The sequence below is a fragment of the Penicillium samsonianum genome (assembly GCF_028829775.1).
Source record: "Penicillium samsonianum strain IBT 33392 chromosome Unknown utg000009l_segment0_segment0, whole genome shotgun sequence".
NCBI classification, from domain to species: domain Eukaryota; kingdom Fungi; phylum Ascomycota; class Eurotiomycetes; order Eurotiales; family Aspergillaceae; genus Penicillium; species Penicillium samsonianum.
Window position 1 is genome coordinate 1075218 of NW_026643267.1, and position 18083 is coordinate 1093300.

The 18083-nt window shown below is 47.3% G+C and overlaps 2 protein-coding genes across 2 annotated transcripts; both read right to left on the reverse strand.

The window, feature by feature from the left end:
- Positions 1–587: 587 nt before the first annotated feature.
- Positions 588–1064, reverse strand: N7471_013440 (uncharacterized protein; the record flags this gene model as incomplete). The annotated part of the gene is made up of 1 exon (XM_057286159.1): positions 588–1064. One exon carries the CDS (start codon positions 1062–1064, stop codon positions 588–590), a length of 477 nt encoding a protein of 158 aa, XP_057129484.1.
- A 5178-nt stretch (positions 1065–6242) lies between these two features.
- On the reverse strand, positions 6243–6626 carry N7471_013441 (uncharacterized protein; the record flags this gene model as incomplete). Its single annotated transcript, XM_057286160.1, has 1 exon — positions 6243–6626. The coding sequence occupies one exon, from the start codon at positions 6624–6626 to the stop codon at positions 6243–6245; it is 384 nt and encodes a 127-aa protein (XP_057129485.1).
- Positions 6627–18083: the final 11457 nt, after the last annotated feature.

The following is an 18083-nucleotide window of genomic DNA, read 5'->3' on the forward strand; positions in this document are numbered from 1 at the left end:
AGCATCCTCAGTCAAGACCTACGAGATTTATAGCGTGTCTCCTGAGCTACATTAGGGATCCACAAGAAATTAGACCAACAAGCAAAGAGATAGTTCCATTGTCGGAATCTGCCTCGGTCAGAGACCATGGCCAATCACCATGGCTGTCATCTCATGCACAAGCATACCGACTCTGCGCAGCTCCATCGGACTGTTCGGACGCCTTCGTAGACCAATCTCCCTAGATTGATCCCTCTAACTTTTCCGTGAACTATGGCGAGCAGTTCCACGTCAGCCTCGCAGAGCCGTAATCCGCAATATCTCGGTTCTTAAACCAGCACAGTCCCCTGCAAGTGATGCATCGTCCGGTTATAGTTACGAATGTGACCCAACAATTGACCCATCATTCGGATAATTCCGCGGCCAGTTCGACGGACCATCACGTAGCCCGCTCTAGAGCCTTCTCACAAGTGATCATCTGTTGGGAATCAACGGAGCGCCTTCGGGCCCACACCGGATGATTGGAACCCGCGAACGCAAGAGGCATTTTTGTCATTGGTGGTTACGCTGCGCCGAGCAGATGACAACACCACATGCCTATCGAAAGGTCATAGTCCTGCCTCGGAAATGAGACACGGGCTGTATGCGGTTCCCAAAATAGGAAAGATTGCTGTAAGAGGTTTGAACCGGGCTGAAATAGGCAACTCCCAATGGCCAGGAGACCATTTGGGGGCGGCCAATTTAGGCAGACGAGGACACCTCGCAAGCCCTGTCGCATGCCTCCATGTAGGAAAGATCAGCGTCTCACGCGGCGGATGTCGAATCAGTCGGTGGATGCCAGCGACTTCGTAGTGACACGAGTGGGGAGCGAAGGGGGCGAAGTACTCCTTGTGGGAACGGTCATTTCCGAAATGCAGGGGGCCGGAGCAGTGGCGTCCGCGCTCGCGAGCTGAGGAGAACGTACGGCCGTGGGAAAGGAGAGAGAGGTGGTCGAGCGACGCACCGTCCAGACTATATAGTTGACGAGGGCTCCCGATGGCGGGGAATGGCGGCAGTTCCCGTTGGGGGATAGCGCGAGACACCATACCCGATGGAGCGACGCTAAACCAGAACAGCGCGGCACGGGACGGGCGCTAAACCCAACGTGGGGGGTTGCCGGAAACGGCGCCCTCCTGGTAAATGCGACTTGCACCCTAGTCCTCTTCTTATAGGACTAGTTATTATTACTATTAATTTGTTAGATAGACCACTTCCGACGCGTTTTATAGTCGTCGTACTATCTTATACAAACGCAAGGCGGCGGAAATACTCCCAAATAAGGACTAGCGCATTTGAGATGGAGCCTGTGGGAAATAGACCTTGCCAACTCCCATGGACCCACTCCCATGAGAAAGTCTTGGCAGTCAAAATCAATGCCAAGGCAGATTATCACTACCTATTTAGGCAATTCCATTACCTAGATAGGTTTAGCGTAGTCCCATGGGAGTGATGGGACCAGGTTATGGGACCAAAATTTTCTTAGTCCCATGGGAGTTGGCAAGGTCTAGTGGGAAACAAAGAGAGAGATTGTCGTTAAAACTGATTTCGAATATCACTGTACCTAAAGGGCTCTTGACAAGTATGTGGGGGCTCTCCATGCTTCCACGGCCCTCGGAGTAAAGGTCAACGACAAATCCGTAGTTTTTTTAGATTGTGGGATTTTTGTTCAATTTCTGTTCACATCAGCGAGGTGAGAACGTAGACAGTCTGTTCATGGTTCAGGCCCTTGTACTTTAAAGCGCTGGTTGACGTTGAACTGTGCATTCAGCTTCAACCAAGTTCTCGGCACTGGACTCCATGAATTCAAGTCCGCCCGTTTCCTAAGTGGCGGGCCAAAACCATATGACATAAAACCGGTATGACTGAAGAATTTTGGCATGTTTTTGTTAAAAGAGGATTTCTGTCCGAGCTTTTGTCGAAACTTTAGACAATCCAGCATTTAGAAACTCATCGGGATGGATGATCGAGAATCCAGTGTGCTTCAAAGCCAGACAAAGCCACCGCGTACTGATAGTCAACAGAAACGGCGCCGGAGACACAGTTTGTTCAAGATGGCCGCCAAATACAGTGTGAGGTTCAACTCAGACGTGTTTGTCATCATTCGAATCAGGAGAGATGGTCAGATCCATACTTTTAATTCTACGCCTACAACCTGCTGGCCGCCCGCGCAATCTGAAATGGTATGTATAGCCAGGTACAGCCTTTTCATGATCCGCACTAAATTATATGCTAGAAATATTATTTCCCCAAGCCCAAAGAAATGACTTTGAATGATTTCTTCCCAGTCCCCACTTCATAGTCAATATGGAAAAGTCCAGAAGGGAAAACATCTGCAAGTTATTCAGATAGGATTACATGCAAGGTCTATTTTGATTAAGAACATAACCTTGCTGCGTAAGAAAATCCGGTGATGGGTTGGCAATGGGTTCGGAAAGCCTTCGCGTGAGAGTTGCAGTGAAGCCGGTTCAGTTGGGTGTATATAAGTTCATCAACTATGTAGTATGGAGAGCACGATTCAAGGCATTTAATTTTTAAGAACCGTGTTTTTTTGTTAGGTGTGTGAAATTCTCCTCTTATAATTTGAATTTGGAAAAGAAAAGAAACATACTAACAACGCGCATTTTGGAGGAAGAAAGAAAGGCCTGTAAAATGCGCTTATTACTTAAACATTCCCAGTTTCCGCTGTTTGGGTGCAGGTAAATGCGGAAACATCACGCTCACTCATTAATGGGTATATTCGCTCCTCTTGGGCTATCTCATATTCCCATCTCATATTCACTCAAAAGTCATGTGGTCGAAGTCACATAGTTGGCAGGAATTCAGCTGGATCCTACTGATTATCAAGCTGATGGATCCATCTTTGGGCTTGGCCCCGAGGCAACGGACTCAAGCGTTGGTGCGTGCAATGGCTGCACTAGAGCAAACAACTCAATATACCCGTAAAGAGAATTGCTCCAAATCTCTCGCCAGCGCAGCGTATAGAAAAAAAACTAGGAAGACTGAAATTAGGAAACTCTTTCTGGCGTCAGTACATGATGTCTCACGAGCCTTACCCAATCTAATGTGGCATCTGTTCGCCAAGCGGAAGCATGTATGGACGAAACGAAACCAGAGATATGGAAAAAGCTTCAAACGCAATCAGAATTTTCCTCAAAGTCTCTATTCCGATAATTCGTTGTCCAATTCAAGGATTCCTATGTTGGAAAACTTCAACCACAATACATTAACCTCATTAAATTATGCGTTCAGAGATTCACCCCGGACTCGCATCAGCGAGTTGAGGAAGCATTCTCCATTGTTTTCATCAGTATTGAAAAAATTCCTCCATCATAGAAGGCAAAGGCGTTCCTGCGATTCGTATTTCTGGAATGCTGTCACCTTGATTGTGCATTTATTAGACGCGTTGGATGAGAAAACAGATACTTCAGTAGAACAAGCTGTCTCAGGATAGGTTATAGCATATCTTCCAAAGGCAGTCTCATATGTAACTGGTCTATGGACAATTACGTAGCATCTCCTGTCTTCTAGGTCGAGCCCGATGGTAAATATACTGAAGTCCCAGTACGCGCATACACTGCTCTTACATCTGGTTGGGGACAGACAGCATGAAGGACAGCTATTGGTTGGAAGTATCCTGTGATAGCCATAAATGCGTGCTTGAATGGTGAAGTCCAGCAGTCAAGCGCAATCGACATTTTTGCACCAGATGGGAGCTGTTGTACTGTAGTGTCTCTTGTTGATACTCTGTAACGAAACCCCGGAGGCGGTCGCTAATCACCTTTCTTGATGGAACGCTCGGTGGTGTAGGTGCTAGCCGTGCATAGGAAATGAGGTCATGGAATTCGTGGTGCTCGACGAAGAGGAAGGGTAAATGTGATACCGTGATTAGGTTTAGGATTTTCTGTTCCCATATTTGTTGGGTAAAGATAGGCGCTGGTCTTCTCTCGGCCTAACAGATAGTGAATTTATTATTAGTACTAATATTGAATATAGGCTATTTCGAACATACCGCGTCGCTGAGTAGTTGCTGGATATTCCCCTTCTTCGTAATTCGCTGTCGACACCTTGGCCCATCAAGATGCTTCTGCATCGATGAGTTTCCAGTATGATTTGTAGCTGGATGCGTAAGAACTGTACGGCACCGATTGCACATAACGCCAGGCTTTCCATCTTTGAGTATGTGCAACTTGTTGAAACCAGTCCAGCAGTCTGCGCGACGGCTGACCTCCCAGTTTAGCCGCTTCTTCTTACCAAAATGGGTTTGAAGCCACCACTTAACGAATTCCGCAGACATATCGGTAATAAAGACAATATACTCGTTAATACTATCTGGCTTGATTCGCGTAAGGGTGTCTGGGGCCCGAGGTCCTGCGCGAGATCGGACTTGGTTGTCTGGAAGGTCTAGAACTGAATCAAACTGGCTTTCGCGTTGGGATAGCGTATCGTCAGGGGTAAGGTATTGCAGCGCGTCTAGCGGTAACCCTTCGAAGCTAGATGATGCGTAGCCGTAGCCGTCGGTAATCTGAGACATGATAAATTCAGTAAACCAGTATAACTTAGGGAAGATAATAAGAAACTTACTAACGTTATTCTGTAGAAGTTACGAGGTCTTCTTGGGGCATCTGTTTATCCCTGTTCTATAATTCTCAAATTGATCTATCAACTTTTATAAAGCCCTATCTATATCTGATTCGCTAGCATAGTGAATCACTATAGAAACGAACCTCAATAAACCTAAACGAACCTCAGCGAACCTCAACGAACCTCAATGGGGACCTCAATGTAGGAAAAATAGAACGTCTAAGTCTAACAATTACGACCTTTGAACCGGGTTCACAGTATATCTAGATCAGTTAACCTGAACCCTAAAGGACAGAGTGATAGAAGAAGATATAACGGTTTGAATGATATTAAAATGAGGGGAATTGAACTGCATCTTTATAGTTTTTTTGAAGAATAGTAGTTCTATTGATAAAGATACACATACTTTACAGTGTCTACGATATATATATCTACAACTTTACATGCTATTTTATCGATGACCTCTATTGACAACCCACCACGTCGATATCATCGAATATTACCTATAACTTGTAGGTGACCACGCCTCCTATTTACTTCGATGACTATCTCTTTATATTTCATTATGTTGATGGAGTATTCAGTGAAAAGTCTATAGGTTGACAGAACGGCTGTAAAAAAACAGAGATGAATCATCAATTTTATCCAGCCGAAAGAGGAAAGGCGTCAAGTAATTATGTATATGCAGGTTCATGCGGGTCGATGGAGGTTAATGGGCGGTTGGAGGTTAGTCAAGTTGGAACCTCACCTCTTGAGGTGAGGTTCGAGGTTCCGAGGTAGGGACCCATGCGGAGGTTCAAAGCCTAGGTCCAAAAACCCCAAAGAGCCAGGGTTTTGACCAATTCCGCTGCCACTGCACTGGTGGCCTGTATAAAATCCCAGAATCCTGACTCTTTACAGACTCATTGGGACTTGTATTCCACTCTTTAGAAAACTTTAAAATCCTTAATCCTAGCATTCTTCTTACGATATTTACTCGTGAGGGGATGCTGATCCAACTTCTCTCTTCTTGCTATACAAGGCTCGCACGAATCATAAACATGGCAACTTCCAAGTTTTCAATTTCTTGTCGTGCTTTATTCCAAACCACCAGGGAAGTGACAGCTTGCCAAATCTCCGAGGCCCTGCTCTCGTGATTGGATAGCTTGCGTTCCCATCGAAACGAATGTATTTCACTGAAGACCTGTACGGACAGCAATACTGGGAGATTACCAATTCGGACCTAGCCCGGATTTGGACTAATGAGTGGGTCTTAGTGCTAGGGTTTCGAGGATCAAATTAAAGAGTGTAGCTGATGTGTTATAAATTACGGAGTCTATTTTAGGATGCAGTCTATAAAGCGGGGGATCATGGACAAATGTAAGGCCACGGAAAGATATGCTAATGAAGACTAGTGCGTTTGAGGTGGGGCCTTGAAGAATAAAGAAAGTGAGATTAGAGGTAAAACTGATTTTGAAATTGACCGTACTGTAAAGAGCACACATTGAGCACCCAGAACAAATGTAAAGCGGCATGTGTATATACTCTAAATCCTCGCGTCAAGATGGCTATTTTGGATAAAGTGCTCCATTGACTTGTCGCTTATTAGACATCGGCAGCGACCACTGTGAGAGTGTTAGCGCCCTCGTTTGCTAGCCCAGCGGTCAAGCCAGATTCTCACACAAGAAAAAGCCAAATATCTCGTCCAGGGAAAGGTTCCAGTCAATATTTTGTCTGTTATTTCCGTCGTTGATGTTCAGATCTGGCGAAGCCGGAGATTTTTCATTTTGAAGCTGTTGGTCAGTTGGCCGTTTGCCAACACTGATGCTTTGGGGTTTTGAAATGCGGCCAGATAGGCGAGGAGATTTTGGTTCAGGGGAAGATTCCTCCCGAAGGCGTTGACGGTTATATTGTCCTCGAAGTGACTCCAAGGACCTTTTCGTTTCGAACCTCTTATTCCATAAAGCCGTTCGTTTCTTCCAAGAAAGTGTGCGTGACTTCTTGAGGAATGGCATGAGGGCATCCTTTTCATTATCCTCCCACAGCATCTTGTGATCGAGGAAAATATCAACGCAAGTATCTGATAGTACGGCGTATGTTGTATTGAAGTTGATTTATCTGGTGCGGGCAAAGAAAACGATCGACTTTTTCGGAGCTAACATACCAATGTTCAGGCAATATCAAGGCTATCTCAGAGAAATAAATGTGGTTTTGACCTCAAAGGAATATATTCGTTTGAACAAATGAAAAATGAAGTGATTTTCTTTCAATTGGGCTCGACTTCCCATGCTACCGGGATGTTTCCAGTGTTAGCCAATCAACTAAGAAAATTTATAATGAAAATGTTGGTCACACTACAGCGCGAAAAGGGAATATGTCATTGGCCCTTGTTTCCGTTCAACGAGATGTGAGCAACTAGTCTACTCGCGCAGGCCCAAGAACGGTCTCGTGGTCTAGATTTGCCTCGGCACGTTGCCGCCGGCGGTGACTAGCAAGGATGGTATTCAAGGATGTAGAACTCGAACGGACCAGGAAGCAGCAGACGAGATGGCAGTGATTGTAAAAGGGGTGGCCGCACATTTAGTGGTAAACACCGACTAGAAAGGTTAGTGGCTCCCATTCCTTTGTGGGAAGGTAATCTGATCAACCCCTCTGTTGCTAGTAAAGGCTTCGCGAGGCCGCTTGTCACTATGGACTATCATAACACTCTTCGGGTATGACAAGACAACTTCCTCTTCCACCGAAGGCGGCAACGGTATTGAATAATATAAGGCTCCTCGTGGGTAGTAAGGAGAAGGTTGTGAGTAGAATCCATTTTCCAATTCCTCCTGGTCCTTACACCTCAACATATAATAGAAAGGCTTCTCCCGAAACCATGAGAAATGTGAGATAAAATGCAACATGGCCAAGACACCTCGATAGAAGAGATGACGGACTGTCTATGGCCCAAAATCCATCAAGCAACGAGCTGCCTCAAGATTCTGTTGTCTTTCAACCGCAGCTGCACTCACCCATTCTTCATTCAACCAGGCTCAACCCTCGGTGCAGAACGTGATCCAGTTCCTAATTAACAGCGAACATATCCAGTTGGAGACCAACTGATCAAAGTCGATGGACCCTACTTACAGTAGTGTTCGAAATCGGCTATACCTCCACACCTTTCCGAGTTGATTACCGGAAAATATACCCGATAGACGCTAATCCCTTTTGGAGCACCGCTCTGTAATGCCGGCATAAATATGACGATATTGGCTTGGTTACATTCGATGAGTCATCGTATTATCGCAGCAATTGCCTCATGCCTCTCAGTGGTAAGGTAAGCTTCAAATACTACTTTAGCAAGCGGTCTGAAAAGCCAATTCCGATTATGGTATCCAATCAGGTCTCGCAACTCTCGGAATTAGTTTCTTCCAACCAAGTTGTAAGAGTGTGGTATAACCGATTTCGAAAAATATTGCACTCCAACTACCAGTGATATAGTAAGTATTCAATACAATAGAGATGTAACTTTATACAAAATGTACGATCGGTAGGCAGAATGTTGTGAGAGAATTTGTATATTCGACATAATTTGTACAATGATATATTTATCAGCGGGTCGACCGCACCAGAGTCTCTAAATATTCTCGATCTCAATCTCAATCCCTTTCCAATTGCTATTCAGGGAGTCTTTCTGGATCACATAATTGCTTCAACGACCCGTAGAAAATGCGAATCATCTATGAGTCTTTGCTAGTGTCGACATGGAGGTAATGAGATGTTACCACCATACAAAACTGTTGTCGGCACCCGTGCGCACCGTCTAGGCTTAGCTTATAATAGCTCATCTATCTTATTGAGCAGCCCAGAAGTGAGGTTGACACTACTCACGCACCAGCTATCGAGCCAGTGGGTGATCGGGGACGAGGTGCGTGGGCCTTATCGCAATCGGGTCATGTGATGATTGGTCCCAGGGGCCCACCGATCACTCCAGTCCGTAGACGACGTCAGCTAAAGGACACACACTTTGTTTCTCGGCTCGTACCTGAAACAGGTATAGTCTCTATTTAGAAAAGCGGTAAATTAACATCCACTAATAGTCTACTGTTGGTTACAGCTAGACCACACTAAGATAAGTCCCGTCTCGGGTACAAGCCGAGAAACAAAGCGCGTGTTCCTGAGGGGTAAACTGTTTTCGAATTCTACTGTAACCTACGGCGCTGCGATACGGACATCTGAGATGACATATATTGCAAGGCTTTATGTATGGGCTCTAAGGAGACACAGTACTATATATATTATGACATGTATAGTAGATCAGAGATAGTTGCCCTTTCGGCTTAGCCGCCGGGCGTTAATAAATTGTGTGTGTGTGTGTGTGTAACCTACGGCTGCATATCGTTTCGACGAGAGGACAGCGTAAATGAAACACACACACATACTGTAACCTACGAAGACCATCATGCCCTTCGGCAGACCACAGCGCCTACAATGCTCTGCGGCGCAGGAGCTCACCAGGGGTCAGTGACAACCCTGGCTCTAGCTTCCGGAGGACCAGATCCGGCTAGGAACGGGGCGCACGGACGGCCATTTGGGTCAGTGACCTTTGAGCGACCAGATTCCCGGTCTAAGCCGTCAGCGATGTTTCTGGCGTACGCACCAATGGGCCCTGCAGTGTTGGGCGTTGACAACCGTGATTGGCTGAAAGGCACAAGGGTACCTTGTGAACTCTACTAAACCCCATCTTCCCCGATTAAGTTATTCAAACCGTTCAAGTTGAAATTCCTGCTACTACAGGTTCAGCCAGAGATTGGGCTCGATCGCTGGACGAACAATGAACCTTGGTTGATGTACTCTCGGTTCGGATTTTTTGTATCTCTGTTGCTGCATGTTGGGTCACAGAATCAAGAGTCAACTGCCAGACAAACAGGAGGACCCGCTCGGTGCGATTCCGTTTGCAGACTTCGGCTCGACATCCATTCCGCTGTAGGCACCCCGGGCAAGGTCTAACCACCGAACTGATAGGGGGCCCTGCTGCTGGAGGCACCCTGGTCAAGCCCAACCACACAACTAACACGGAGACACTGTTGGATGTGATTCCGTTCGTAGCCTTGAACTGATCTTGGCTAATTAGCTGGTGCATATCCAACAAATATGTTGGTCGCACCAACAGCGCCAACGGGGCAGTTCAGTAGCTCCTGTGGGTTCAAAGAAATGTGAGCTGCTTACCCCCTGAACCAGAACAAACGGAGTGAAGACCTGGATCTATTTGACATGTTGCCACTAGATCCGCCAAACTGATAGGGGTCCCTGCTGCTGTAGGTACCCTGGTCAAGTCCGACCCCCGTACGGTCAGGGGGCCTGTTCGAGGCAGCCTGGTCAAGTCAACCGCCCGAACGGACCGGGGGTCCCTGCTGCTGTAGGTACCCTGGTCAAACCCAACCACCGGACTGACAGGGGGTTCCTGCTGCTGTAGGTATCCTGGTCAAACCCAACCACCGGACTGACAGGGGGTTCCTGCTGCTGTAGGTACCCTAGTCAAGTCGAACCCCCGAACGGACAGGGGGTTCCTGCTGCTGTAGATACCCTGGTCAAGTCGAACCCCCGAACGGACAGGGGGTCCCTGCTGCTGTAGGTATCCTGGTCAAACCCAGCTACCGAACTGACGGGGGTTCCTGCTGCTGTAGGTATCCTGGTCAAACCCAACCACCGGACTGACAGGGGGTTCCTGCTGCTGTAGGTACCCTAGTCAAACCCAACCACCGAACGGACAGGGGGTTCCTGCTGCTGTAGGTACCCTGGTCAAGTCGAACCCCCGAACGGACAGGGGGTTCCTGCTGCTGTAGATACCCTGGTCAAGTCGAACCCCCGAACGGACAGGGGGGCCTGTTCGAGGCAGCCTGGTCAAGTCAACCGCCCGAACGGACCGGGGGTCCCTGCTGCTGTAGGTACCCTGGTCAAACCCAACCACCGGACTGACAGGGGGTTCCTGCTGCTGTAGGTACCCTGGTCAAACCCAACCACCGGACTGACAGGGGGTTCCTGCTGCTGTAGGTACCCTAGTCAAGTCGAACCCCCGAACGGACAGGGGGGCCTGTTCGAGGCAGCCTGGTCAAGTCCAACCCACGAAAGAGCGGGGGGTTTCTGCTGCTGTGGGTACGCTCGTCAAGTCAACCGCCCGAACTGACCGGGGGTCCCTGCAGCTCAAGGCACCCTGGTCAAACCCAACCACCGAACGAATAGGAGGTCCGTGCTGCTATAGGTACCCTAGTCAAGTCGAACCCCCGAACGGACAGGGGGTCCTTGCTCATTTAGTTTTTACTTTTGCTGGTGCGGGTACTTTGGTCAATGGTACCTACAACTGCAGTAGATTTCCGCACGTCCCAGGCCCAACCCGGACCCAACTACTGAAACCTCAAAAAACCCAGAAATACCCCATTTGGACCCATTCTTAGGGACTTTTTGCATATATCATTGTCTTGGCGCTCATAAGCAGCTAAATCAGCAGAATTATGTACATAATTAGGGTGTTTGCATAGTTTGTAACCCCATCTGTTCGGGAGATTAAAAATAAGTGATAAACGTAGGTTCGTCGGTGAGAGTTGATTGGAGGAAGTACATACAGTACTCAATCATTAAAGATGTTCTCATAGTAGTCGCTGTTGAACAGAGATACGCCTGTGGGAATCGTTACTCTAAGCGCTGTTGGTGTGATCCAACCTGAACGCTGGAGAAAACAGCAGTACCCGCATTCGTAACAATGGTCCGGGAGACCGACCAAATCAGGGTTAAGCGATGCAGTTGAAAATGTTACTTCATTTCCCCGGTCCTGCCCTTCAGAATATGATAGTAATTGCAGCTCTATTTTGACTCAGACAAACCAAACATCTATTGTTCAGCTTTTTTTTGGTTGGCCCTTTCTGCACTTTTTCCTTTCATCAAAAGAGAAATAGAAAAACCACAGATACATATAACAATATATAATATGCGGTGGAGTGAGGAAGAGCGGAAAGCTATTGTTTCTTTCATCGAGCGATGCCGTTCAAGAAAGTTATCGTGGCGGCAAATCGTGGCCAAATGGAACGCCAAATTCTTCCCCGGTCGCACAATAGAGGCATTACGTGGGCAATACAATCGATCTGACCATGTTCTGAAGAGAAATATGACGTTGATCCAGGGTGCAGCTGACAAGGCGACGCAAACAAAGATTGATGCGCAGGAGCTTGTACCTTTCGTCGAAGCCCGTCGTTTGCAAAATTTCTCTTGGCGAGACATTGCTGACCAGTGGAATGCAAGATATAGCGCATGCCGGACTTCACGGTCAATCAGTGCAGCTTTCTATCGTCAGAGGAGATTCAATTCTCTCCGAGGGCACGCAGAGCCAGAATATCCACAAAGCGGCGGCATTTGGCAGATCAGGGATGCTCAGGCACATAGAAAAATCCGCAGACTTTCCCAAAAAGCCCCTGCCTTGAAATCTTTCATTTTGACGAGCATTTCTTTAGTCGCAACGCCGGAACCGCATCGTCTTCTAAGTATATACGATAGAAACTACGAGCCTCCCGGCGATCGACAAGAGGAACATATGCATTCCATTCAAATTTCCGCATTGAATAGCCTCATTTCAAACTCTAGAGGAGCTCACACCTTGGGCGAGACCGGCTCGGTGGACATTTCGGACAAAGGTCAGAATTTACGATATTATGCTACTTGGTCTTCGTTTCACTAACAAGATCCAGGTCCACCAAAAGCCTCTTCTAGATGTGACGATAAAAGGCTTTTCTCCAGACGATTGAGTTCAGCTTCTCTCACAGTTTCCCACGGCGAGGGCCCGCAGATCCGCGATGGATTACTGGAATCATTTGGCCCGAAAATGGGTTCAATTTGCGCTTTCGAAAGAGCACCGACGAAGAATCAAGAGATCGGTGCACTTTCTTCAGAAACGGCAAAAACAGTTTTTGGAAATAGCATCTCAACTACCACAGGAGGTTTGATCGAATATCATAACAAGGTTGACATATTGCCTGGCAGGCCTTTGAGCTGGAGTCCCATTTATAGCACGGGAACCGCCCCAAAAAAATTCGAAGTGAGAGGCAATTCTCGGACTTGGACGACTTTTCTGAGCTTCAAGTGTCGGATACTGAGCCACCACAGCAGCAACAAAGGAAACGCGATCAAGCCACACAGACTGAAATCCTAACGGACGAAAGCCCAGAAAGGGGCGGTGGTCCCCCTTTCAAACGCCAAAAAAGAGACCACTGGAGCCCTTCACCGCTCCCGACTGAGCCTGCCCCACTGGATACTGGCAGGAAGGACCACGGTTATCTTATGCTCACTTTGACGGCCTTGTGGTCTTTTGTTAATTTTGAGAGACGCAGGAGCCCGGAAGAGCCCTAAGTCAAGGATTGCCGGTGCCGTCCCGAAACCGGTGCGCCTATCTGCACGCTTCAGTTATGTCAGAGATTATTATGTAGATCAATTCTCGCACTAATCAAGGAGAAAGGGTCTCCTCCATCCATTCCGCCCAGACATTGGCTTGCGTCACCCACTTAATATTCTAAAGTCCGATAGGCGAATGGGAATAATATTTCCATAATTATTACCTGTAGGGTATCGTATGGAGTACAGTATACAGTGCTTTGTGTAAGAATAACTATGTATACATACTCTGTGCGTGGTTTGATACTACACAATCTACTGTGTAGAGGTGTTAATAGGTGTCTATGTTGTATACCAAGTAGAAGAGATAAAGTAAATGATACTCGATCTGCTTTCCCCGCACAGCACGTTCGAGGATGGAGATTGCAAGGACACTTGACTCTGGGCGCAGGCAGCCCCAGCACAGCCCGGTCAATATTATATATGATTGGACAGAGCACAGTTGCTGCCTGAAAGTGGGTTAACTAGCTTGTGCAGCAGTCTTGTGTAAAGTACATTCCTTGGTGCCTCATTCTTATATTGTGGAATACAATCACTATCCTAGGAAGCAGTCTGGGTAGGAGGGGTATACCGCATTTTCTTGCAAACCATATATATCTTAATGACGCTCGGCAAGGGTGATTGAATGCGTGCTACCTGGAATGGGTTAGAGGGGCTAGGAAGTCTGTATAGAAAAGTTTCGTGTAAAATACATTCCCCAGCAGCTCACCACTGTTATATAAAATACGAAGTCCATTTTGGGAAGCGGTCTGTAGACGGGTGGCCTTCCACTATACTATATTAAGACTAGTAAGGGGGGTGCCAATGGAGGCTCTGAGTTTGATTCCAGATTGTTACTCAGTGTGAATAGGACTGGAGAGAAGAGAAGTAATCCATGCGGGCGTCGTCGGACATTTATATGCAAAACTGTGCTGAAGGGCGTCGATGGTAGTCCATAACGAGCGAGGACGAGATCGGGGTTCGATTGGCCCACTTGTCCGTTCAGCATAATCCTTGCTTAATTCTCGTCACAAGCGAGCGGAGTGGCGTGGAGAGACTTTCCCCAGTTTATCTGTACGGGGTATGCTTGGGTTAGCCCACTATTCCCGGATTTTCCTGGGAGAGTCGTAATTGGCCTAAGGTCGGGCCGGGCAGGGATGAGGAGACATCTAGTGCTCTGCATTTTCTCCGCATGTGCTTTTTCTCACCCAACCGTGTTTCGTGTGCCTCGTATTGGCCGTCTTAGGGTTGTGGATTCTCCCGATCCAGTTAGAAGAAGCCGGGGGACATCGCTGCTAGAGTTTATGAATCACGTAAGAAGATTAATGAGGTAAAACTAATTTCAAAAACTACTGTACGAGCCGAGGACCAAAGTGTTTGAGCATGGGCCGAAGAAGTACAAACATAATTATTCACGCCGCGGCTTGAGATGAGCGTTGGGTTAGTTGAGAATTCTACCACAGCCCCAGCGAGCGAAGTGGTACGCAATATTGTTCCAATAAACTTGGGATACGTAGGACTGCGCGACTCAGTCTTCATGTTGACTAGGAGTCCAGTGTGTATGTCGAAGTCGAAGTGAGAGGACGTCGAGTATTGACGACCTAAAGAGAGGTAGTCGAAAGGTTGTAGTGAGCGGTAGTCAACCCTGGCTATGCCGAAAAATTTAGAGATGGGATGCTGAAAATCCCAATGATCGAGGGACTAAGGTTGATCTAGACCAGGGATAGCGGTAATCCCAAATGACTAGTTCTACCCTAAGAATAGGGGTCCCCGTCAATGGCCAGCATCTTCTTCTGTTACTCATGACCCAATACTTATACAGTACTGTACACGTCACCTCTGAGAAGTCTACGCCCACAGCACAGTACTATTCGTGAGATTTCTTACTATATTACTAGACTGGTCCGTAACTTGTCGGGGTTTTGATGGCTTTGTACTAATGTTACTAACCATTCCTCCATCCTCATATGGTGCCAGCGAGCTGTATTGGATTGGAGGGTGTACCCATACGCATACTCGGCACCGGTAAATTTTCGTTGAGCCACACCCCCTTGCCTGGTCCTAGAATACAACCTATGAGATATGAAACACCGACAACACGGAGATCACGTACGTTCACGCCCACCTGTAGCCGGCAGAGTAGGATAGCCACTAGGTTCGATAGCAAAAGGATGGATTCGTCATTCCACAAAGTTCTCGCGACCCATCGCAAGCAGCGCTTCCAAGTTCCCTTGTCCTGCGTTGTTTCTGTGCAACCCACCCGCCGTTCTATTCTACCCGCTGTGGGGCTTGAGGGCGGGTTGAAAATGCGTGATTTACTTGCGCGGAGACTTCCTTTGACCATGTTGTGAGATTTTCCAGGTAATCATGGTTGCTCCCGATATCATGCTGAATTTGACTAATTATCATGTGGCGTGATAAGCCAAGAGTTACTTCCTAACTAGGCGCAAGACTCACTTCAAATCTTCCTTGTGCCTTTCTCATTTGTTGTTAACGTCCCAATATGGAAGGGTCTGCCAGGGGAATTCTCACTGGATGAAGGTCTTCTGAAGTTCTCTTCTGAGTCACTCAGCATCTATCAATGGAATGGCTTTTGGGCTGTCACTAACCCAATCTGTGCTTGGCACCTGGTGTGGACTGCCGTTAGCTATACATTTTGAGAGCTAGGCCGGGAAGTGGGGCCCAACCTCTCTAAGACTTCCTCCAAATGACTTTCGTCGTTGCCATTAGTGGGTTTTATCCGGTCTCCCCTCGGGGTGACGTCTTACCTGATTCGCCCCGCTTGCCTGATGGCGCCGCCGTCAGTACTGTGCAATCATGAAACCAGTTTGGTGTACTATTTCGAACCTATCTATGACTTCCTGAACGTGCCTTGAAGCGGTTGTTGTCAGCTTGAAGCTCTTTAATCCCACACGAAACAACCCATGTTGGATCAAGCTATCTATGCCCCTATGTGCACCAAAACCACCATGACACGCGATGCTTGCGTTAGACTTTGCAGAAAGAGAACCAAGACCTAAGGGGGCCGCACGCACCTCGGAACAGACTCAACAGCGCAGCCAGGATCATTACTGCTTCCAGATGCTGTTGCTTCTAGTATTTCTGCATGTGTTGTAGTGGGGGAACTGATGCTTTCCAAGAAACTCAGCCACGCTTCCGGGTCATCGAACTCCATCATGTTTTCACAGATTGTTCCTAATCACAGAAAGGTGATGATCTAGCTCGGCACCGGCGTTTTAAACAGGATTACAATTCTCACATTTAGGCAGTGAGGCCGGACAGCAATGTATGTCTTTAATAGACTAGAGCTCCATCTGATAAAACAGACGTAACTTACTCTACCTAGTCAAAGCCCCCTGTCGTCCATGACCCATCACCAAGGTCCAACTTCTCAACCACTTTGGAGGCTGGTCGATATAGTTCACCACTGAGAGTGTGAATGTGCCGAGCCACGACCGGCGCCCGCTACTTTTAGAAATGAAATTGGATGAGATTATCCGTTTAATATCCGTTCGTAGCTGCGGGTAATAGCTTATTCGAGCCCGTTACCGGGTAAACTGCTTGCTGCAAATTTGCATTGATCGAAGCGTAGTGCAAGATTTCAGAGGCCTGTCTGTGTTCCTCCGGCGAGGTTGGTGAACCGATGACAAACTGTAGTATTTCGTGATTCCTGTTGCTACAATTATTTAGCGAGATTGATGGGCAGTGGACTAGGCTTTTTTATGAACGTTGATGCTCTATATATTTCACCCCTCCCCTCGGTTTTCTTACCATGGTCATGCTAGAATTTCAGACAGTGTCCGATGTTCTGCACCTCATATTGTGGTGGGTGGGCTGGTGCATTGTAACGTGTGGTCTGGCCGATTAATCCGCTCATTTAGTCAACCTCACTGATAAACCTGCCAGTAGCAGTATGGACTAAATGACCTACAATATTGCTTCGACTCCCATGACCCTCCAACACTTCACTTTTACTCTCACGCACCTGCATGAAACATTGATCATGCTAGGCGCGGTTTTCTAGAGTTGAAATAATATATAAACATGCGCGTAATGTTCTCGTTTGTTCCCTTGTCATACTGACATATTTTGTGGCGCGTTCGATCCACCAAACCCGGCACCATCTTGACATCCAACTCGTTCACATACATTTCGATAATCAACACTGAGACACAGATGAAATTATATTCGCAATAATCATGGATGGCACAGATAGTGACCTTCGCTATGATCTCCGATACTGAAAATGTCCCGAGAAACGGTGGTTCGCTGCTTGGCAAGGGTGGGTTGTCCGCTATATTCATTCTTTAGATATTCGACATCAAGACATCAAACCGGAGAACACTTTGAGTAAAGTAGAGCGAGTCGGTTTGGCTGATTTCAGCTTATCACAAAACGGGATAGGAGAAAAGAAGACATCCCATTTCTCGTGGATTCCGGAGTGCTGCACTCCCGAAGTGGAGAATGGTTACCCTTGTGGCCTACCAGCATATGTCTGTTCTCTAGTAGCTGTTTTACTTGAGATGCTAATCGCACGGGCCTGTCCGGATCTGTTTGAAGACCCTGAGGATATCTTGTAGTTCCCCTCCGATGGAACGCTACAGTATCTTACGCCAAAAACATTGACACTGCCCATTTATGGATCGAGGAGAATCTTCATCCCCTCGGCTGGCAAAACAACGATGACATTAGCTCCAAATGCCGTGAAATGCTTCCGTCTTATCACTGCCAACGCCCTTCCTCGAAGGGCCTAGATAACTTACGTTAATTGCTATCAGCTTCAGACGTGTGCAAGTCCTGCAAGTGAGCTGAAGAGATGGTTACAGTAGCGACCGCTTTCGCGTTCCATGTCAGGAACAGAGAGATCCTCTTTCAAACCCTAATACATGTTTTTGAAAGAGGGGGGGGGTTCCTCTTCAATTGGTGGGAGCGGTAAGAAGGAGAGAAGACTTTCCAGCTCCTCATTGATCATTGGTACAAGAGTTGAATCACACAAGAATTGAACGGCGCGATGTCCGGCATTTCCTCCAAGTTGCCAAGAAAAGTTTCAAATGGCTCAATATCGCTACTTTGGCTCAGGCCTTCCAAAAGGCGCGCAAATTGTTCAC